Consider the following 24,400-nt stretch of genomic DNA (forward strand, 5'->3'; position numbering starts at 1 on the left):
TTTGTGTTGATGAGGATGTTTTAACTTCTTCATGTACCTGACCCGTGGGTAATGTGTTAATGCTTCCAAAACTGGGGTTTCCTGTGTTCTCAGTTCTGTAGATTGGAAGTTGTTTGCCCACTGACATTCTGGAATGACTGCAATCACTCTGATTAAGAGTAAACTCGGTAAGACTGAATGCAAGGACCGAAGAAGGACCCAACTGATCAGAGTGTGGCTGCCATCTGTTTCCACTGACATGGATGCTCAGTAACTGGTGATCACTCTATTCTGCTTGCTTAAGAGTTTTGCGTTCCTGGCACATCAAGAGGCAAAAGCAATTGGGCACATGCCCTGTGGCAACCATTTCCAATACTTAACAACATCCGGTCTCCAAATTCCTGAGTACTTTACTATTATTTAGAAAGAAAAAGAAAGTTATTTATGCTGTTTCATTAAGATACCAAAAGATTGTCTAAGACTTTTGAAGTGTCTTACTTAAGACTTGTAACATTTGTAAGTTTAAGATATAAAGGTTTTGAAAAGTTTGGCACATTACAATATGAGAAACAAAAAAAGAAAAAGAAAAAATTATGAGGGAGCATGATATTTGTGCAGTTGTGTACACGTGTGGACTTCTGTGTTCTTTGTTTTACCTTTTTTTGTTTTAATAATTCAGATTAAAAACACATTCACAAGCTGTTGGCTGGCACAGCATACCTGAGTGACAATAAATTAATATATATATATATATATATATATATATATATATATATATATATATATATATATATATATATATATAACCCCCCCATCAAAAACAGTAATGTAGGCCTTTAAAAGAAGAAGGAAAGTAAGACTGTGATCGAGCAATCGATTCATATTAAATGTTAGATTTCAAGTCCTGTCATCTGAAGTTTTATAGGCAATAACCTAAAAGTGTAAAATGCCAATGAACAAAAAAAAAAAAAAAAAGACAAAAGAAAGAACAATCAAAACTGCTTCACACGTTAAGAAACATTTAAGACCATTTGCTGATGAATCTGTGAGAGCCACACATGCATGCAGGCTCTTTAAGAACATATGTTCAAAAACAAGTTCTGTTTTTTTCCTTTCTTTTTTTCTTTCTTACTCTTTTTCCTCTGTTAATTTGCAGCTACTCCTCAGTTGGCAGTGACAGCCTCATGGGTTTCATTGTCACTGCTATAGTCTGATTTGGGCTCATCCTCATAGTCATACATATCCATCTCATCCTCTCCGTTCACTGCTCCGGTTCCCATCACGCCTCCACTTGGCATCTTCATGCTGTAAGTGCTCTGGATGATAGGGATGGCGGGCTCGGGGCTGGCAGAGGTGCTGGAGCAATCTGTCATGTGAGGGGAGGGCGTGGTCGTTGCCATGGTGATAGCTCCTGGATACATAACACCTGCAGCTGTGCTGATCGGAATCTGAGGCTGTTGCCTGCATGACAAAAACAATAGATTTGAAATAGTGGCCCAAATAAACAATATTGCTTATTATTATTATTATTATTATTATTATTATTATTATTATTATTATTATTATTATTATTATTATTATTATTATTATTTTTGTTTTATTTCACAGTGACTTTTGGCTGTATTCATAAAGTCATATTATATTATGACTTATATGACTTATTATATTAGTCATATATGAACACCTGGAGGACAATGTTCTTAATTGACCACCCACAATACATTATAAAGTTAATATTTTTGTTACGCTATAACCCGGAAGGCCTATAACAATAATAATCACTATGTATAATTACTTAGCTTGCAGGCTGCTATTGTCCTAATTTGATAAATTGCGACGATTAAAATTCACTTTGGGTTAAAGCAGCATTCTTTAAAGATGCATTAAAAAAATAATCGCAATTACATCTTACAACCACTGAGCATTTCCTTTTTTTTTTTTTTTTTTTTTTTTTTTTTTTTATTAATTATTACTCTAATACAGTACCCTTGGAATAAATTGAAAATTGAAAAAAGAAAATGCTATGACAAAAATAAGAGGAAAGAGACACTGGCATAAATACAGAAAGAACTGTAGTAACCATACCTTATGTTAAAATGCATTTCTGATCTTGCTTTCTGAGTTCTATAAAATGTACAAAGCAGTTCTTTCGGTGTGCTTCATTTGCAGTGTGTATGCTGTAGTAAAGGGTTAGAACAGACATATGTCTCTATTTAATAACAGTACCTACCCCACAGTGAAGAACTGCCTCATCTCCTGTCTCCGAGATCGCATCATCTGCTTGTACTCCCCGATCCTTAGCTTCTTCCCGTCAATGATGCAAGTGCGTTTCGGTCGGGGCTTGTATTTGTAATTGGGGTATTTTTCTAAGTGAATCTTGCTTAGTCGGGCCTGCTCCTCGTAAAAGGGCTGCTTTTCCTGGTTGGACATAGATTTCCAACGAGAACCTAAACAAGGAAACAGCATCGATCACAGGAGATCTGTGCTTTACTAGATATTAAAAACATGCCATACATGAATATATCATGTGGCAATGTTCTTCTAGGGCTACACAAAGCTTCTATATAATATTAAATAAATAATATATAAAATACCTGCTGGCTACATTTTAGCTGTTCTGATTTTTGTAAACAATTTAAAAAAAAAATAATCTGATAACTAAAGGGAACAGTCATGTCATGTCTGTGTGTCAATTTCTGCTCACCCTGACAAATACCAGCAAAAGGAATTGTGTGTGTGTGTCTATATATATATATATATATATATATATATATATATATATATATATATATATATATATATATATATATATATATATATATAACAGTAAGAAATAACAATTACATTTTCAGACACTTGGCTATTTAACGAAACTTGCTATAATATTTTGGACATCTGTGCTTCGCTAATAAAACAAATGATAAATATTGTGGAGTATACACAGGATGGGTGAAAGAATGCAGGTTTCTCTCTGTGTTTATAAAAGGTTATCTAAACACATACTTCTTTGGATGGATGAGATACACTTCAAATTACATTTTTGCAACATAACAGACAATCACAGCTGTGCTTTATAATTAATACAAATGGAAGTTTATTGGTACAGTAATGCACTTCCTCTTTATTACATACTGAAACACATTATTTTTAAATCTCAGATTTGTATGTTATGAATGACTTGTAGAAGAGGTGACCTATTGACTTTAGTACTGAAAAAAAGTGATCCATAGCAATGTTATTTTTAATATCAACAAGTAATGAACCAGTAACAGGCAGTAAATCCTCCTCAATGAAACTTAAGTTTGACAAATAAATTGGGCTCAACTATACAAGTAAATGAATACTGCAATGTGCAATATCTGAGACGGTATTGTACAATCAATTTCAACATTTTCAGCAAATGTATTTGAGAATTACCGTTTCAGAATTCTGTTAAAGCAATACATGTAATTGGCATGTTTGTCTGAAAGTGATTGTCACGTATCACCTAGATCTGTTACAAACTAATGTCTTACGTCTTCAACGAGCGCTTACATTTCTGTAGCAAGCCAGCCCTTCTATTTATTTATTTTACAAAGAAGTTCACCTTTCATGAATGGTGTTCTATGTTTCTTGTTGTTATTAACAGTGTGCTTTTAAACACTATACATCTATCACAGATGCCAAAAGCCAAACAGCACAGGTTTTATGCACAGCTGAAAGGGTATTCATACAAGCCGTGTGAGGTTGAGAAAGGTAGAACACGGAATACTATAGAAAGTAATATGTTGCATTCCTAGTTGTCTAAGGTGTCCAATGTGTTCCGTTTCCTTTAAATGATTGCTTAAGTTGATGTGGCAGTTTGTAAAATACAAGTTTTATCTAATTAAGGGACTGTTAATTTTCTTCAAATCTATTTTTATGAATGTATTAGTAGTAGTAGTTCCAGTCTTCTTACCTAAGATCTTGCTGATGTTGGAGTTGTGCATGTCAGGAAATGCTTGGAGAATCTTCCTGCGCTCGTCTTTTGCCCAAACCATGAATGCGTTCATTGGTCGTTTGATGTGGGGCTCGTTGTTGTTCCTTCCTCTGGCTTCCCTGTACACTCGTGCCTCAGTTGAGCTGGCGCCTCCTGTTGGCCAACAATAATACTGTTGTAGTTTACCTGCAGAGCCATTCACTGCTTTACTTCCTGGAAACACCACAGCAGCAAGAAAAGAGAGCAATGCAATCCATTAATTGCCAGGTTTCAGTAGAAGGGAGTTACCTACTGTAGTTTTACCTAATCCACACAACCAAGTTAACAATATCTCCCTAAGCATATTACTTTTTTTTTTTTTTTACATATTATGACAATAATAAAACAAGGCAGCAGTGCTATGTGTCTATGGTACAATGGGTCTATAAGATCCTCATCAGTAAAATCCCAGCTATTCTCTACGAGGTTGTCACTATATCATGGAACTCATGAAGACACTAGGATAAGTAATTTGACAGCACTTCAGTCCCGCTCATTAAACTGGTTTATAAGTCGATGACACCAGGGTTTAATGTGCTTGTCTGTGACATCTGGAGGCCTGTGTTCAGATCTGGATTGGGTCAGTGAACAGAGGTGGTCTCAACAGTAGTCACATGACAGATCAAATACACAATTGGCGCTGGCCACCTCTGCGGGAAGAGTAAGGCAAAATGGAGATTCTGTTCCCTCACCCTGAAAGATTGGGTCCATCACATTGGCACTGACTGTGCTGTTTTTGCTCTGCAGATACACAGGTAAGAATCGGTCTCCTGTGATGCCAATCCAGCAATTTTCATGAGCATCGTCCGAAAGAAGAGAAGGAAACAATGTATTTCTTCTCTGGTAATATTTTAGTTGCCAGCTGTCCAGCACAAGGCTCTAGTTTCCTGGCTATAATGGGGAATGAAACGACAAAGTGACCCCCAAATCCATTTTCACCATTTCATGTTTTAAAATTTCAACATTTTTATGATCCAAAAAGTTTTTTTTTCTTTTTTTTTTGTTTGTTTTTTTTTAAACAAAACTGGAAAGCCTGCACAGTTTGCTTAGTCACACCATCGCAGTGCATCAGTGATGCCCAGGGGAGATCATGAGCATCAAGGAAACAGTATCTGTAGTCATTTTTTAGTTTCATCAGCTTTTCAGTTTATTTTCTCATCCTAGTTAAAATGCACGACAGAGATTGGGTTGGACTATTTAGATTGAAGAGGAATGCTTAGTCATTCCATTGGATAGAAATGTCTGCTAGTCTCATTTTTCTTTCCTTTTTCTCGCTGCAATTGCAATAAGCTATCGTCAATTATAATCATTGGTTTAAATGACCGTTTCTCAAAAACTAGTAACGAAAGCCATATGCCCTATAACAACTTGTTCTGTAAAAAAAAAAAAAAAAAATTCACAACAGCCACTAGAAATGTTTTTATTCCAAAGCTTTATCTTTAAGCTGAAAGGATGCACAGATAATACACTGCCTCGCTGCCACCATCCCTACAGTACATTAATTTCATTTAGCATGCACTAACCGTACAAGATGAATTGATTTCTCTTTGTATGGTTTTGACAGCCATGTTTATTGTGCAATGAAATGTAGTGTAGCGTTTGGCTGACGGTATCCATCAACACAGGGCAATCTGCTGACTGCTGGGCCAGATGAAGGCATCAATTACCCCGGCAGCGGAACACTCGTTCAGACACGACAGTCACTGTCTGCTCCCGAGGATCGCTGCACTAATTTATGATGCCCCCAGTGCCATTACTTTACAACTGACACTGATTCAGCAATTTATATACTGGAATGCATACATATTAGAGGAGGTGGGTTAGTGACAAAAAGAAAAACACAGCTTTCGAGGCTAGAAACAAGTCAAACAAGCCTCAGATTAGGCGTTTAACTTCTGGCACCGACACAATCATTCCTGTATTTACATGCACATTTAACATAGTGTATATTTTACTTTATATGTTTTTGCTATCTAAAATCTAATCATGATCACAGTATTTAAAAGCCAAAACTTCTTATTATTCCCAAACTTCCTACTGTACCTTTAGGAAAGACACCAAGGAAAGCATTCCCAAGTTTCCTGATGCATTGTACTCTGCACATATGCCCCACAGTAGTGGTTTGGGTTCCTGTTTACAAAGGAGGGGTGGTCCATGTTTTATTTCTCCCGATGGGAGGAAGTCTAGTTTAAACAAAACAGCCTTATAAGCTTGGTGATGAAGCCTGCTTACAAGAGGTTACTTGATATCCCAAACACAGAATTTATAAAAATCTCTGTTTATCTTCTTCTACTGTAAAGCAGTGTTCTGACATTTGCAAATTAATTTGGCCGATAGACATTTTTAGAAAACAACTTTTTTCTGATAGTGTAAAGAAATACAGATGGGCTAGCAACTTCTACATCCCCAAGCCCTTGAAGGGGGGGGGGGGGGGACAGGATGGATTTTGATTTATGAGATATGCTTTACCGAATGACAGAATGCGTGAATCTTAATGCATTTTTCTTTAAGGTAGATCTGAGCTGAACCATCTGCATAAATTACACTCACTGTACAACTGCCTAAAGAAAGCTGTGCAGCACCTACAGTAATCGCACCTGCCTATAGCAGGCCCACACTTGACAGGGCTGAAAGACCGAGCCAAAATCTGAGCTCTTCCACTTGATCTCACAGAGCTTTTGTGGAAAGGCAATAGGTTGTCACAAAGGAATCTGCTAAGCAAAAACAGGTCCTGCAAATAGCGAACCATCACGTCTCTGCTTGCCTTCAAGCTACTGGGACAGACCCAGGGTCTTTTGTCTGAAAAATAAAGACTTCTTAAGTTCTGTACTAGGCACTTCAGTTAAAACTGAATGCACCTGACAAAAGTAACACAAAGGCAAAGAATAGTGATTCAAGTTACCTCTGTTATTTTGGCAATTGCAGCGTTACAAATTACAATCAATTTATAACTTACTTTAACATGCCCATCATATGCTTTTTTTTTGTTTTCGTGTTTTGAATATTGCAGAGTACAGATGTCATGCATGCTGCCACTTGTCTATAATAAACTCATGGCCCTAACTACCTGATACCTAAAAAGACTATGGGGATAGATTTAAAAGAAAGAAAAAAAAAAAAAAACATTTGAGGTTGAAAATCACTTTATCGTTTTGATAAGGATAAATGAAAAAGAGTTCTTATTGCAAATGCAAACTTTTGTGGCCAAAGAAAATCCCTATGAGCAGAGCAGTAATAAATTCCCAGTGGCTGGTGCTGAGGAAAACTTCTAATTCAATAATTCAGACTATTGCACTACAAAAAATTTGTATGTGTCTGTCCATATGGAGTCAATTGACCATTAATGGCTAATCAATCCTCCCCTTTTTTAGTTCCACTGATATTGTCACAAACCACGTTAAGTTCGCCCATTCCCTGCTTAGGATCTCTCAACATGTCTTTTGTTCTTTCAAGGCTGGCCTGGAGAGGCAGTTAAACAAGCACACGACCCAAGTGGTGCACAAGTTACAGACTGCCATATGTGAATGAACAAAGGGCCCATACTAAAGCCTTTTGCGGTATTTGTTAATGTTTTTCATCTGAGCTTAAAAAGACCTAATGACTTTGCGGTGAGCTGATGCATGTGGCTTGTGGCTTTGCAAAATGAAGGAAATTCTACCGAGTTCCATACCAGCTTCTATTTTCCAAGGTCGCTCGTTAGAACTTTGGCAGCTGTTAATTTGCTTGCTGCGTGCATTACAAATATTGGTTTATGCAACTTAAAACTCTCTGACAGTTACAGCACCTACAGAGCTTTTCTTTTACTGAAAAACAGACTTAAAGATTTATACTTGAAGATGCAGTGTGTTACTTTTCTGCATCCTGTCAGAGTAGGATGCTGTATAACTAAAGTAATAGGCCTATAGCTCAAAGAATGATAACCTATTATTGTTTTTTTTTGTGGATGGTTCTGCAATTTTTCACTTCTCAGCAGAAGACTTGGTTTCCTTTTTTTGTCATAATCATATTTTTTTCTTATTATACGTGTTTATTTTAGTTCTACATGGTGTAGAAAGTTCTTGAGATGTGTTACAATGCCAAATTTACTGTTCAGTACTAGATTAACAAGTACCACCTCATAGTTCATAATAATAAGGGTTGGAATAAGACTGCATCTGTAAATGTGTGGAATATTTTGACCCATTTCTTTAAACAGAACTTACAAACTAGACGGACATTTCAGATAATCAGTGTGGAACTTAATGAAATTAATACTTCACAGGAATTCAGTGGTTACTTTTAGTGCTTAAATGATTCTATTTTAATTCTCTCTACTTATTTGTAAAGTATAAATGTAATTATACACTCTGGAACTTTAAAAGTAGATGTTACATTGGAGAACCCACTTCTGATCAGCAGCCAGTTGGAAGTTCGATGGAGAACAATCTGGCACAACTTCCCTGACTTCTCTCTGAAAACAGGGAACCTATTAACCCTTTCCCTGAAGAAGGTTCCTAACGTTATGGGTGTGTGTGACTGAGATCCTGACAGTCTGAACCTCAAGATTCGAAGATGGGATTATAATGAACAAACTTGCTATGTACGTTTGTTAAGCCAACATGCTGAGACTGCACTGCATTCATATAAATCAAATCAAATGTACCGGTACTTGGGCTGCCAGCAACTTTGCCAGGCTAGTAAGTTTCCTTAGTTTCTATATGAACACTTTTATCCTGGTCTGCATGCTGAAAATGGAATTGTCTCCAAGAATATTTCATATTTGACAAAACCACATTCTGTTGTTTCTAATAAAGGTTTTAAAAGTACTTGGGTCCTTTTACAAACTGAATAACATTTACCAGTAAACAGTTTAGAAATGTAAAACCCAGGTGTGGAGTTTATCTAATTATGAAAGGGAAGTCATATTTTAATTTGTGGCTCAGAGTGCATAACAGATTCTTGAAAGAGAAACAGGAATATAAACAGTGAAAGTTTGCATTCTTTTGAGAAATATTTACTTCTTTGTCTTTATACAACCTCAACCATTTACCGGGCCTGATCTTTTTTTTTTCTCTCAAAAGTGCCATGGAAACTGTTGCAAATATTTATGTATGACCAATATTGGCACACAGAGGCGTCCTTTTCCTCTGTTTACATATCATGGCCACAAAGGGAGATGACGCTTTGTCATGCAAGCGCTACCAGAGTTTACACCTCCTCGCTGGGGGATCTTAAACAACTTACATCACACTCAAGGCCCAGACTGGACAATCGCCAACTTTGTTCTGAATCTCAACTCTTTTATTCACCTACCTGTGAAAAATGAAAGTGTTACCCGTTTCTTTAAACAAAACTACAAAAGCATCAGTGGGCATATGTTTTAACCCAGAGGCTGTTTTTTTTTGTAAAATCATGACCTAAATTTTATACCCTGTGTCTGCTCGGGGCCTGGCCTTGTTTTGAAAATGAGTCTGTTCAGCTATTCATGTGTCAAGTCTCAAGTTAGGAGGTTCTTGCTTTTTCCTTATCCCGTGGTCAATACCTCAGCTGTACTGGTAGGTTGACCTCCTTATTACTGCAATCCCCATCAGATCCGCTATGATTTTAGAGAACTGCCCCACTGCTGCTCACTTTATAAACAGCAGCAGATTTTATGTTGGAGCACTGATTCAAAAGAAACAGTGTCAAGTTAACTTACCATCTACGTCCTCAGGCCTCGTTAGGTCAATGACTCTGGGACCCATCTTCCTATCCTCGCCAAGTTTCCCCGACAACTGATGACCAAGGTTCTCGAACTGTGCCCTCTCCTAAAAGCGAAAGACAGAAGTCTAGTTAACCTTATCGTGAAAGCAAGGACTTGAGAATCTTGTTAGGCACCCGGTGTGCACCAGTGAATCAGAAAGGTGATGAACCTGAACAAAAGTAACTGGAGCAGAATACCAAGGACAGTACGTTACTCAGTAAACCAGAATCGTGAGGTAACAAACACCTGCTTTCCCAAAGCTGTCCATTTTGTATCCTAACTGATAAAACCAAGACATGCACTTAGTGAGCAGGATAGCATTACTCTCTCCCTTTTTTAACAGAGAAATTGCCGACTGTCCATACACACACTAACTTTCCGTATAGTCCAGGTTCTCGTTCAATCCTCACGAATGCCTATATCTGAAAACAGAAATGAAAAACATCCCCATTGAGTATCATTTTAAATCCAGTGGCCATTTTTTCCACTTTCATATACACCACTTCACTATTCTATTTGTAGTCGCCATTGGTTTAGTGCTATATTAAAAAAACCAAAAAAAAAAACAAAGGTTACAACTAGAAGAGTTTCGCTTTATTTGAAATTGTTTAATGGTTTATCACACAGATTTATTTTCATTACATAGATAAGTGACATGGTGACTGAAGAATCCACAATCCTCATCACAGATGGACTTTACATGTCTGTAAAGCTTGAGGGGTACATTCATATTATCACATCAAGGTGCTGAAGAACCACAACATGCTATAGCAATGCCATGTGTGCAGAGCAGAAGAGACATCAAAACGATTAATTACTGTACTGCTGGTGTCTGAAGGTTTGCAAATATCTCCCAGTGTTGACAAGTCTTACCCACTCACTATGGCAGGCCCCACAGAGTGCCTAAATGCATGTTTGTGAACAACATACACTTGGTATTAACTGATAATACAATTTAAACGGCTGCAATCTGATTAGGAGATTTGTTAACTGCACATTAGGAGCATTATGTGCGCATTTTATGCGTCAGTTTGAAAAACAACATGTTAAAAAAACCTGCAAATATAAGCTTTGTTCGGAACAGTGTATGGGTTTGTTGTACAAAAATGAGAGCAGATTTAAAAAAGGCAGTATTGACTGCAATAGTACTAAGAAAGCGTAAGCTGATGACATATGTGTGACATCCAAAAATGTAAGTGTGAAATACATACAGCATGTTCTTCATACATCTCCCGAGACTATGATACTGTTATATATGTAGACCTTATCAATGTGTATTTACAGATGCCTAAACCATAGCCTTGCTGCTGTGGAGAGCAACAAAGAATTCCATTAAATACGTTTTAAAAAAAATCCTTAATTGTGCGGTGAAAGGCACAGCTTTGGTGATTATGTATTATGTGTGTCTAAAAGGGGAGGAAGTAAAATGTCATCATAAATAATGCCACTGCAGAACACAAGAGCTCTTAAAGAATTGGGATAAGGCTAAATCTAGCCATCCAAAATAATCCATGATGGTGCTGGGTTGAGGAGTAATGTGCTATGATTTTCTTGTAATCTTTCTAGTACATACTCTGTATAACTGGCTCAAAGCTCAGTGGTGATCATTTATTCAGTGCTCACGCTTTAAAGAACACATCGTATTTTCCCTTTTGTCGTGTTGTTTTATACTCAGATTAAACTTGGCATCATGTTATACCTGACATACAATGAAACCCTGTCATTCACTGCTCTGCAACAATATTAAATGTCATGTCTGTGTACATTTACAGAATAAAATAATAGCTTTCAGTGCTCTGAATAGTTGCTGCACATTACACTTAATGTATTATGCAGAAGAAGAGTGCTGACTGCTGTTCAGCCTATTGTTAAATGACCTAGTTCTGTAGTGAATGTACAGGGCTTTTGCAAAGTGCTGTCGTCTTCTGTATCATACCAATAATCTACCCCCTTTGGTTTCTTCTGAAAGATCCTTCAAGTCCATATCTCACAAACAAAATCATGTATTGATTTTGGGGTCGTACTTGGTTTAGTTTCACAGAGAAAAGAAATTAAGAAATTAAATCTCCATGGAGATCAATCAATTTTCAAGCACTGAGAAACGACGAATAATTCCGGAAAATACCGACAACGCACCAATGATGCAAAAGTTGGCGTGACGTCACTAGAGGAACACATACCAGGAACAGAACAGAAATATACATACTGCTTCAGACTGTGAAAGCGATCATTACGAATTTCTCCGACGTTTTGAGTAGTCTGTATTACAGTAAGGACAGTGGGAGTGTGGTGTGTAATGAAAGATATTGTGGGAAGGAAGAATAAGTGGTTTGAGGCCCAGTTGCGAACTGTTTTGAACCTCCAGCAAGAGAAAAAAACCACACTGGCATGAAGAATGCGAGCGACATGCCCCTTGTCTGCAGGTCGGCAATTCTGAATGTTGTTCTTGTATACAGTTAACCCTGGCTAGAAGTTCATTTATGACAATAACAAATAAGGGTAATTCTATATTTGGTTTGTTGTACAATGTATATCTTGCAAATAGTGTTTACCGGTTTCCGCCCACATCAATAATAAAGCACTGTTTATATTACAGGACTGAAATGACTGGCATGGTCACGTATAGCTCTTCAAGTTCATTCATAAGATATACATTTATGCTTTCCCCGATTTAGTGAAATTAAATAGGCCTAGCCTCCTTGTGAACTGCAAGGAATTATTATTATTTTTTGGCAGACACTCTTACCCAGTACTGTGCATATGAACATTACCTTAAAACAGTGCTCCTCAAAGTCGTGCCCGCGGCACCTGTTCTTAAATTATAGGTCGTGAACACATTTCTGGCGGGTTGTAGCATGGGAAAATAAAGAAAGTTTTAAACACATTTTCCAACAAAAGCACCACAGCAGTCTCTTGATAGTGCTGCTCCCTTATGCTTGCTTGTACGTATGTGACTTTTTTTTTTTCCCTGAATGGCTTTTGCGATACGATCAACCAGTTGAATAGCTGCATTGTCTCTGCGGTAGCCCAATCATAAGTTAACTGGGTTGGACATAAACTGTGTCTGTTTCAGGTGCAGGTACCGCCCGTAAGTTTAACCAATAGGAGACTGTCCAATCATAAGCAAGCAGAGGCCGTTCACGGTATTCTGCATGAAAATTGAAGGCGAGTGAGTAGCCAATGGGAAAGTAAAAGATCTGACAGCTGTCCAATCATTTGTGAGCAGAGGCGGGGTTTGTTAATATGCCGGGTACGCACTGAATTTCACCGTTATTGAGAAAAATAATACATTTCAGTATTTGGAATTAAATTTTCTATCTATATATATTTTTTTATTTCACCAGACAAGGGAAACACCGTAGTATATTTAGTTACGAATCCACTTTCTCTGAATAATTGTACTGCAGATGAGCAATCTTTAAAACAGAGTAATGCTGACAAATTTGTCAAATTAAAACAAAGCAAGATGCTATCTACAGTTTTAATCATGGTTATCTGTGTAAACATGCTATTTACAAATATTTGCATTGCGTAGTTTATGTAAATTACTTAAAGAATAAACGCAGCATGCACAATTACTACTTGGCCTTACTTGGCCTTATCAGAGTGAGCCAAGAATAACCCCACTAAAACATATATATCGCGGAAGGCACTGTGTAAGATAAGAACCTATGCAATAGTCAGCGTGCCCGCAAACAGCCAAGTAAGATCAATTGATGCCCATGCCAAAATTACTTTGAGGACCACTGCCTTAAAAGATAAAATAGAAAATCAAGTGCTTACCTAAAAAAGCTGGATGAGTGGATTCATACTTTTGATTTCTGTATCAGAAACCTTGAGCACGCAATGTGTTTGTACTGGTTGTACTCTGGAATACAGTACTTTTATTTCATGCAATCAATGCATTCCCTTGTGCCTATCTCAGGTGAATTGTATTTTTGACATCGTTTAAGTAGGCCTGTATGTATGATCATTTTGTTTATCATTTGGCAGAAACACTCAAAACAAGCTTCATGATTGTACATTTCTTACAGTTACAGTGCAAAAGTGTGTGTGTGTATATATATATATATATATATATATATATATATATATATATATATATATATATATATATATATAATTTATTTTTTTTAGAACACTATTATAGTGTAGTTTAATAAAATATAATCAGATTGTAATGTAAAATAGGTGACAAATGGACTTTAAACTAGACATGTAACTTTAATCCCATAGAACAAGCATGTGTTTTAATCTCTTGCCAAAGGTGCGTTTTTTCAGGGAATGTTGCCGGAATCCATGTATATCAGAGAAAAAAAAAATCCCTTTAACAAGATACATATTCCAGTATGACTAAAATGGGGGTAATTATTTCTACTGTTATTGCATTATTGATATTTGTTTATAGGTACACAAACTGACTTAAAATTAATTTTATAAAAAATGCATTGACACACACTCTACAGGCATATTGGGGCCTATTCAATTAATCTAAATAGCGACAGATATAAATGCCACTGTGGGTTAAAACATTACCATAGTCACATGCACTGTTAGACATGGACTGTTTTATCGTTAGAACTTTGATACACAAAAGGTGTTTATTAGTAATCTAAACTGTATTTAGAGCCTTCAAATTGATCTGTTCAGATCAATTGAACAAACCCCAGTGAAACTGCTTGATGTCAGTGCAATGTTATGGCACTTCCACACATTTCTGACTCGTAGCCTTTGAAATTAAAATACACAACAGGGGCCAGATTTGCTAGATTATCTGTATTAGCATCGTATTGGATACATCCTTTAGCATTTACAGGGTGTTAGATCACGGTACAAACCAGCAAAAAAAAAAAATCCTTAACTTTAAAAAAAAACATTAAGTAATTTTATTAATTCATTATATCTTAACAAAGGATGTGGGGGAAATGTATGACCAGCTCAATCAACTATGAGACAAACTGATTTTTTATGGTCAGGCAGCTTGACTGGATTTACAATTAAGCACCACATGCTTATGGCTTTTCATTTAAAGATGTAACACGGACCATTTGGATGTGTTTTGCTTGTTTAAGTGTTTTCTAATTATGATGTACAAGGCAGGCTTTACACACCAGATGAAGCTGTGAAAAAAAGAGATGGAGTGTCCCACATTTTAGTGTGGGCTGCTAAATGTTAAATGTTACATTCCAGGCTATTCCTCATACACTCATATTATCAGAGTTAATGAAAGAGCAGCATGGCTGATGAAAAATAGTCTAATAGATGATTATCTTGGCTTCCCCTCTGTCACAGAGCAGCCCTTTGGACACTTTCGATGAAAAACAAAAGTGTAATAAATTAACATGTCATTTGCAAGGCTAATCAATCTCAGTCCTTTTTTTTTTTTTTTTATAAATTCATGTTATTATTAAACACCATATTTAGGTGAAAAGGAAAATTAACAAGGGCAATCACTGTGATCCTTTGCAAGAGATTTGGCATCACAGCTTCTTTCTTCCACCTAACATACAGTATTAAATTGATCAAGAGGACATACTGTGTCAAGATCAGCCAAACCTCTTCTCATCTTTGTTAGCTCTATATACACCTACTTATTGGCACTGTTTATTAATTTTGGTATTATTCCTGAGTAGAATGCAATAAGTCAATGTTGTATTACTGAAGGCACAACATCAAGGTTCTTGGTCCACAGCCTGGGTTATTTCTGTTTGTGAATCCAACCAAGCACGGCTGAATTGAATTGAAGAAGATGATGAAAAGAAATACAGTTGTCGGTATTGAGCAGCTGAAACTGATCTGAGAGAGCAGACAAAAGACATGTACTTGCTATGACATCTAGAAGTTGTGATAACGTGAAAAGAGTTAATACCAAATTGTAATAAAGATTGTGTCTCAGTGCGTGGCATCAGCACTTGGGAATAAGACTTTTCCTTACGAAATTAATTTGTGTTAACTTAAAAAAAAAAACATGTATTGTAATATAAGTGCATTCAAAAAATGGTATTACAGATTATCTCCTGACATCACTCTATAGTCTACTAATAACAATTGAATTTAACAAGGTTTATGTAAAACAAAATGTATTTATTTATTTATATGCTATCTATTCGTCTTGAAAATTAAATTAAGAACAAGCGTTTTGTATTTTTAATGTCTGACATGTTCAATAAATCTCAAGAGACTGTTAAATGATGCTAATGAATTTGAAAATAAAACTTAATTCCTTGTTTTCTATAGTGCTAGTGCACAATGAATTTACATAACATTTTATACAGTACATTTTATACACTTATTGGTTATAACCTTTATAATTTAAGTGAACATTAGAATTATACTTAAAATTATGGATGTTATTTATATGCATAACATAACACATTTTGGAAGGCCTAAAGATATTCAGTGGACTAATGTTACTTTATGGCCGTTGCATCAAGTGCTGTGATAAATTAATGCCGTTTTCATTATTTTATGGTGTCATTAAATTTTTACTGATCACTCCACCACCAAAGAGCAATAAAGGACATCATGCAAACTGGGACACTGGTATCAGGAGAGTAGGGATGGTCAGAACTGGTTTTTAGTAAATAGCTTGCTATAAATGATATTTATAATGTACATTAAAATGAAAAAAATGGTCTGGCTTTCTGTTAACCACCGCAGCATAACAGTAATGCTCTCTATATTTAAATACAGCAAGACAGCATTTAACCATATACAACAGAATGGCTGTTCAAGTCCCACACCAGAAAGACAATATGCGAGATGTAATATTATACTGGGCACCCCTCCCATCCAGAATACCACTTCTGATTAGCAAGTGCCCATTGCCTCAAATGAGTTCCGCATGCAAGCTTGTATCCCACATCTAAAAATACAGAAATACACAAGAAAAAGAAGTGGAAAACGAAACCCACAATAATCTCTCTGCAATGTGATCAACTTTTTTGTGTTTTAAATTTGGTTACGAATACATTTTGTTAGTCTAAGCATGGTTGCACAGTGAAGTAATACCATTTAAGCCAATGGCAGCCCTTAATGGAACTTATTACCTTTTTATCGGGAGCCAAAAAGAGCCAATGTCAGTGATTTAATGAGGGCTTCAATCAAACAAGCCACAGAACATGTGCCGGAGAATTGCTGTACAGCCCACAGGACCTATTGTGGGTACCATGACAGAAATTACTTTAGTTTCTATATTATATGTTTGTATTGAGCTTCCACAGTACTGAGGTACCATGGCTACTTGAAATGCTAAAATTTTCGGCATCAAATATATATATAGCAACTTACAGTCAATAAAAAAAAAAAAATAATACAAAAATAAACAGTAGACTGTCCTGCTACGAAAGATTTGCAGATCACTAACTGGCAGAAAAGAACATTATACAGCAGGGAAGAATATGGTATGATTGGTACCTTGTGTCACTTGCATGTCTATAATGTATAATTGTAGGTCATAATATAAACCAAACACCCTGGCTCAATGCTTCTCAATGGCTTGATGATGTGCACCAAGGGTTGTCCTATTTCACAAGCCGCCTTTGGCTTCTGCATTTATTTATTTATTTTGAAATAGCAAACATATAATAATGACTATGCACCTCACCATAAAGTGTTATTTCTCTCTTCATCTGTGTTTAAACTTGTTTTAACCAATTGCAATGTTATTTATAAATCTGCAACTCCCTGGTAGTTAGAGTTATGAAGCATTCAGACTGAAGCACATCCAGTTGTGCGGTAAGCCAACTGGTACTTTCAAGAGGTTTCTATTGCTTTATTCAGAAACTGACAGACAGCACAAAGTTAACGTCGATGGCAAACAAGTTTTCATTTTAACCCTTCCCTCTGCAATGTTCATGTATTCATGAAATGATGTACTTTAAATCAGACTCTGAACATAGTTCTCAATAATGTACAGCACAGCTCTTCTGTTTGTTGTTTCCAAAATAATTCCAAACATCTTACTTCAATTAAACTACCAGACCGATTGTAAATATGAGGTACACCAGTCCTGGGCAATGTGCCAGTATAGTAGCCCAGATAAATCTTTTTGTGTGCGCTTGCGTGCATGTGTGTGTGATTTATAGTGCTGTTATGATACTGTATAAAATGGGGAAACATACGACAAAACACAAGTGTTTTGAAATTTCAAATGTTAACCCTAATCTTGAATTCCTTTAATATGCTAATTTTGTTATTCCAGTTTTTAGGTATTATCAAATGTATGATTATTTTCTTTTACTTGTGAAGTCGCAATAGATTTCAAGAATAAAATTACAATGGTCTTGATTGTTACTGTTTTTTTTTTTGTTTTTTTTTAATCCAAAAGTAAAATATGTCCTCTCTCATATAACACAATCCAGCCATTGACAATATGAAAATCTTAGCTACAGATCAGTTACAGATGACTTCCACAATACAGAAGCCTTGGTTAATTTGAATAAAAAAGTGCCAGTAGGTGGTTGTTTTGTTTATTATTTTCACTGAAAATCAAGCTGGAAAACGTGATGCAAAGCAGCATCTGTAACTGAATCGCCACAGTTATTCAGTAAATCACAATTTTCCACTGCAATGGTGGAAAATCAAAAGTTTGCATGGCCAAAAAATGTTTGTGAATCTGGCTCCAACTCTATAGAAAAGCATCAGAGAACGCTGTGGCATGGAATCAGGCACTGTCTATGACACACACACAGAGGCTATTTTTATTTTTTTGGCAGGCATGAACAAATGGAGACAGCATAAATACTCAACAATGCAACTTTATGGCCATAAATTGTGTCTGAGAGCAGAATATAATCAAATTTGGATGGCCAAGTTAAGTACATGCCAGGATTTACACTGTGGCCAAAAAGCCTAGGTTGGCAATTTTCGAGACAGCGGCAGAAAAAGAGCAGAAAATTGCTTCCAGTGCTGCACACCAGACAAGATTATACTCAGACTCTTTGTGAGGGCTGGCTTGAACGAGGGCTTCGATAGGATACAGAGCCAGCATGCATTTCCTCTGCTTCAGAAGGTTAGGAGTTTAGATGTCAGTGATGTAATCCGACAAAGGACCTAGATGATCCACGGCTAAGTTCCTCTTATGCAATAATTCCTGAAGCAAAAAGATTAGTGATCTGGCAGTCAATGTCCAGTGCAGAAGGTATTATTGCTGTTATGAATCAGACGATTGTTTTGTGCACCAAGCCATTTTTGTTTTGCATTGGGTTATCTATTTTATTTAATAATAGGTAAGCAGTGTGTCTTTGTAGTGAATCCACACTTCCTGATGAAGGATTGTAAATGTCAAATGCTGAAGTGTGGATGAGAATAAAATTCTTTATACAGTAGCATGTTTAGTTTATTTCTGAAACCTAATCCTATTTATACCACAAACGTAGTCGTATGTTATAAGAGTTAACCCAAGTATACCTCTAGATCCACAAGCCAGTTAAACAGGACAACAATCTGCGGGGGTTTACTGTACACCACCCCTGCAAAGCTTATTTTGTTAAGTTCCTCAGAAGGCTTTAACTTCAAGATCCAAGAGATGTGGATAAAAGTTGATGCAGGACTCTTGGTTTTATTCAATGTTCACATTTCCATTGTGCTTCTGTGCTACATTTTGTATTAAAAGATGCATTGATCCATCTACAAGCAGCACTTAGCCCCACTCTCAGGCATGGTCATTACACCCGGATAAATCAATATTTAATATCCCCTCCAACTGCCTCAGTAGATGATTTTAACCTCTCCTTAATCCCATTTAAGTTACCTTTAGAGAACCTTCATGTAAGCTTTCACAGTGATAAACTTCCAAACAGCAGAGTCCCTAGTAGCTATTAAAGAATACAGTATTTATGTCAGGTGAGGTGCATTCTTGAAATATTAATATTCTGAAACTGACCAAAGTGAAAGCTCTTATCTTCAAAATTTAAACCCTGTAAGTGTCAGATTCTATTGGAAATAATGAAGCTTGACGATTCTGGATTGATAAATGAAATATACAGGGATTTTTTTTTTCTATTTTGTTATTTAATGTTCTATCACAATAAAGTTTATTTCAATGATAGGTAGCTGAAACCAAGACTTAAACTGCCGTCAGATGGGGATGTGGTTGTAATAAATGATTTCCTGTCTTGTGAATTCAGGTGATATTTTAAGTTTTATGGTAAACTTACAAGAATAACAGAAAGACAATACTTAGTTTGAAAGCAACAGAGCTTTTAGTATCAGCAACTATCCCAGTAAAATGTGAAATAAATAACATAATGTAGCATGACTGTCTGTTTTAGGAAAAATGCTGGCAAATGGGATAGTAAATGAGATAGGCTTGCTGCCCACCTCATTTCTAGAACAGAAACTTCTGAAATAAGTGACATGATTTACAGAAAAAACAACTTATCTGAGTCGGCCTAAAAAGCTAATGAAAAACTGTGCACAGTATGAAAAAAGATGAAGGTACACTGTTGCTCACCCCAACCTCACCTCATTCACCTTTTAAGCACACTGTGCATGCTTGAATTACTTCAAGGTTGTAATGAACCTGACCTCCACACTATAGCTCATTTGAGGTCTGGTGATCTTGATCCCATGTGGGCAGAACCCTATCACACCAGGTACAAAGTGGAGTTGGTATCAATTAAATGGCAGAGCAGAGGGCAGTGTAATCCACAGACCAACTGTACTATTGAAAAGCAGCATGTAATGTCACATCCATGTGTCCCAGTAAATTTGATTAGTAAAAATGTACAGAAAAAAAAGATGCTGAGGCAACTGAATTAGTCTCTTCTGGGTAAATACTGGGTCAGAGACGGCAAAAACCATTTATGTATTATAAAACTGGAAAGAACCCACTTAAGTGCATACACAAGGAGTTACATTTACAAACTCACAGTGTCTGCTAGTTTGATAAAATGTGCATTATTTGAGCAGTAGAGCAATCTTAACAAAGAGGATGCACAAGGACATTTTTAAAATTAATAGTGTTCAGTGTTTTTTTGCTGTTCATCTTCAACACTGGCAACACCAGTAGCTTCTACAGTCATCTTCTAAGACAATTGTATTACCACATCAAAGACCTACACCAAAGCACTGTGGTTTTCACCACAGGCCCTTTTTAAAGTTACTTTGAATAGCTAGATATTGCTGTTACCACAGATGCTACAAGTAGAAAAATATTGCCCTTGGTAGGCTCTCCTGCTGAGGTAGAAAATGGGTTGCTTGCCTGAATTAAGTGGTTAAATGTTCTCTGACAAGATATGCACAACTCCTAAAAGATTAAAAAAAACAAAACAAAACACCATGTTGATTGCTCCAGGCGCTATCTGATAACAACAATAAAAAATGTATTCAAAACACAGCTTTGACTACAATAGCATTCATGTCATGTCTCAGCATATTCTCTCATTCCTGGCTGACCACAGGCACTCCCCTTCTGTTGTAATAGATTTAACAACTAGTTAAGTTCAAACACTAGGGTGAGTTGTTTTTCAGTCCATGCTTCATATATAAGGGGGAGGGGGGGTTTACAGTAATCAATTTTCACATGAGTTGTACATTGCTACAGCTTTGGGGATGTGACGGGTGCAGCTTGAATAAAATAAATAAATCAGAAGGTGAACACAATGTCAGATGTAAAGGAGTTATAAATAAGACATTATGATAATTTTTCCATTTTTTATTGGGATCAACCTAAAGGTTTTAATGACATCTTTTAGTTCTTTAAAATGTAAAGATCAAAACAATGAAATTTCCACGTCATCACTTCCATGGCTGTTGGTCACATGGTCTGACTGTACTATATTATACATATAAATGAAACATTAAATAAAAAGATACATACACACACATATATTATACACACACACACTGGCCTACTTTAGGCTCTGGGTTTTTAATATATCAGGTGATGAAATATTCATTAATTTAAGCTTTCCGTTCTTGCATACTGCAGACAGCCAACTGTCAGTATGACATCAAGCACTTGGATGATATACTTTCTTCCCTCATTGACTAATTGATTAAAGATATGCATGCTTTTTTCACAGAATCACTGTCCCATTCAGGGGGATCATGGGGGAAGCCTCTGGTGTGTTAATTGGGCACGGGCATCACAGTCCGCACAGTGGGGTCTGTTTTAATGATTTAAATACTGTTGTCTTTAAATTTGTAAACCCAAGGTCCAAGACCCATACAAGGAAAACCTAGTTAATGACTAATTGCCACTTCAGAAAGGCTGAGGCACAATGTACCATGGGGTGAATTCATATTTTACAATTTTCCAGAGACATGTGGACAGTAATAACTCTTGGTAGTTCATCCTGAAGATCAATTTTGGGTGTGTTTGAGAAAAGGAGACTGAGGTATATCGAGACAGTTTGGGATTTACTCCCAATAGCAGCTTAATTTGACAGTCTAAGTGAAAATATTTCTTATCTGGTGCTGCATAGTTAAACCTGGTCTGGATCTCCATCTTGGCCCCATAAATTCAAAACACTTTAAGACAGGTTAGCTTTTTTAACTCATCTCTAAAAGCACAAATTCATTCATTTTAGCCAACCTGTGGATTGCGTGAACTGCCTCACGAAATTAACTAAATTGTTTTACTATCTAGTTACCAAATGCACACCTTCCTGTGGTCCGAATAACTTCCTGCAAGGATGTTTCCATTAACCAGACCTGTACAGATTGCTGATTTGCTGTATTTGTTTGACTAGGCGGGTCTTTTTGAAGTAGGAAGAAATATTAAAAGAAATTGGATCACAACGAAAATCAGAGAGTGGGTGAGTTCAAAGTTTTCTCTAATATTTTTTACCATATGAATTTCCAAGCAATCAGATTTTAATCCACGTTGTTACGGGATGGAATGACCCACCCCCCACCCCCCACCCCCCCCCCCCCCACAGCCATTATTTTATACCCATGTGTTTAATGAAGCAGCTCACACAATTCACACTCACTCTACATTTGTTTAAAATCAATTCATAGTAAAAAAAAAACAAAAAAACCCTGACCTACCGTAAAGTGCCCTGGAATTATAGGGGCAGGTGGAATCAACCTTCTGTGCTTTGTGTCACAATTTCTATTCGGCTACACCCACAGATGGATCAAAATCAAAACACATAATCCACTATCCCACAATGAAATCAATTGAAAAATATTGGAAAATATATTTGGTTATTCTTTATCACCCGTGAGCAACAGCAATAGAAAGCATGAACTATGACTTACATTCGACCTAATTACATTGTTAACAAATTAGTTAAACAAAAAAAAAAAAAAAAAAAACACCTCTTGACCCAAATAACTATAATTCCCCCCCCAAAAAAACGTGACTGCCTGCAAGTAACTTGTATATTAGCAGTGGATGGAGAGGAAACAGGGGAAGTCCAGCCTACCTTGTCACCCCTGCAGTTGCTGAGCCCCAAGTTGTTGAAGGAGGACAGCTTCCCCTCCATGCTCTGCTGCAGCTGCTCCCGCTGGATTTGCTCTCTCATTTTGCGAGCCTCCTGGATGGCTTTCATCACAGCGTCCTGGTCCCCGAAGAGTGCCGTTGAGTTCAGACTGGAGAGGATATCTGCAAGCACAAGAGACACAGTCAGAGGCTGGGTGAGTGTATCAAGATCCAGAACAGGCAACTCTGGCACTCTTTGTTTCAACCGTGTCCTTAATTATTCAAATATATGCAAAGCTCTTAGCCATTTAACATATAGCTATTAGACACTTCTGAAAAAAACATATAATACATGTTTATAAAGCAGGTGATTCTGAATATAATCAATAGGACAGGTCATTACATTTTCCCAAGACCGATAAACATTTTTAAATGGTTAGCTTTTTAATTGAAAACATCCGCACAATCAACATATCCCCTTCAGGCTATATATATATGTATATATATTGAAGCTTAAATGTGTTTGTGTTTAAAACTCAGTATTAATTACTTTCAGTCCTTTTTAATAACAGGTTTTTAATTCACTTAATTAATAACTGATGAAGAGGCTTAGTCTGGATGAGACCCAATACAGCACTTGATAATAAAAAGCAATCTAAATATTATCTATTGCAGCTTCTTTAAATTAGCAGGAACTGATCTCCACACTTTGTCAGGTCTTTTTTTTTCCTATATGATTAACTCTCCATTTAAAATGAAAGGGTACCAGCTTCATTCCTTAAGGACCACATTAATAAACCACTGGCTGAGCTTGTGCAGAGAAGGCTGTGAAGATCTTGCAGCTGGTTTCTGCAGTTAACTGGGGATGATCAAGCATGCTGGTGGAAATACCTTCCTTTAAACTTGAAACTGTTTTCACGAACTGTATTTCTAAAATACATTTTACATACCACACAATGCCACCCAGTGGGAACATTGTATAATATTTGTACTATATAATTGAATGATTATCGAATGGCTCCATTACAGGGCTTGTAATAAGACATTGATTATGCATTGATATTAAACAGATACAGATCAGATCACTTCAGTCTCTCAACAGCAAAATTGATTCTGTCTATTCTCCTATTTCTTATAGCAGAAAGATCTAACCTGTAAACTGCAAATGAAACATCCAGATCTTTACTTAAACCTCTGGAGATACTGCACTATGAAAGACTTGTTTGCTCTCTTTATATCCCAATCCATTTATCAAATCCCAAAGGATTACTCAGCCCGACAATTTGCATGCAAAGAGGATCAGAGGATAAATAATGCAATTTAGCTA

General features: G+C 36.5%; 1 protein-coding gene across 4 annotated transcripts in view; it reads right to left on the minus strand.

The window, feature by feature from the left end:
* Window positions 1-766: 766 nt before the first annotated feature.
* sox6 (SRY-box transcription factor 6) overlaps window positions 767-24,400 on the minus strand; it is a 156,287-nt gene continuing 132,653 nt past the window's right edge. For 3 of the 4 annotated variants that reach the window (XM_041275413.1, XM_041275414.1, XM_041275411.1), the window contains 5 exons: window positions 23,078-23,256; window positions 9,654-9,762; window positions 3,917-4,150; window positions 2,210-2,426; window positions 767-1,440 (listed from right to left, as the gene is read on the minus strand). In XM_041275413.1, the coding sequence (XP_041131347.1) occupies window positions 1,143-1,440; window positions 2,210-2,426; window positions 3,917-4,150; window positions 9,654-9,762; window positions 23,078-23,256 (1,037 nt within the window). In that variant the 3' untranslated portion in view covers window positions 767-1,142. The remainder of the gene's footprint in view (window positions 1,441-2,209; window positions 2,427-3,916; window positions 4,151-9,653; window positions 9,763-23,077; window positions 23,257-24,400) is intronic. The other variant, XM_041275415.1, reaches the window with a different exon arrangement.

This window comes from Polyodon spathula, chromosome 17 (assembly GCF_017654505.1).
Source record: "Polyodon spathula isolate WHYD16114869_AA chromosome 17, ASM1765450v1, whole genome shotgun sequence".
In the NCBI taxonomy this organism is placed as follows: domain Eukaryota; kingdom Metazoa; phylum Chordata; class Actinopteri; order Acipenseriformes; family Polyodontidae; genus Polyodon; species Polyodon spathula.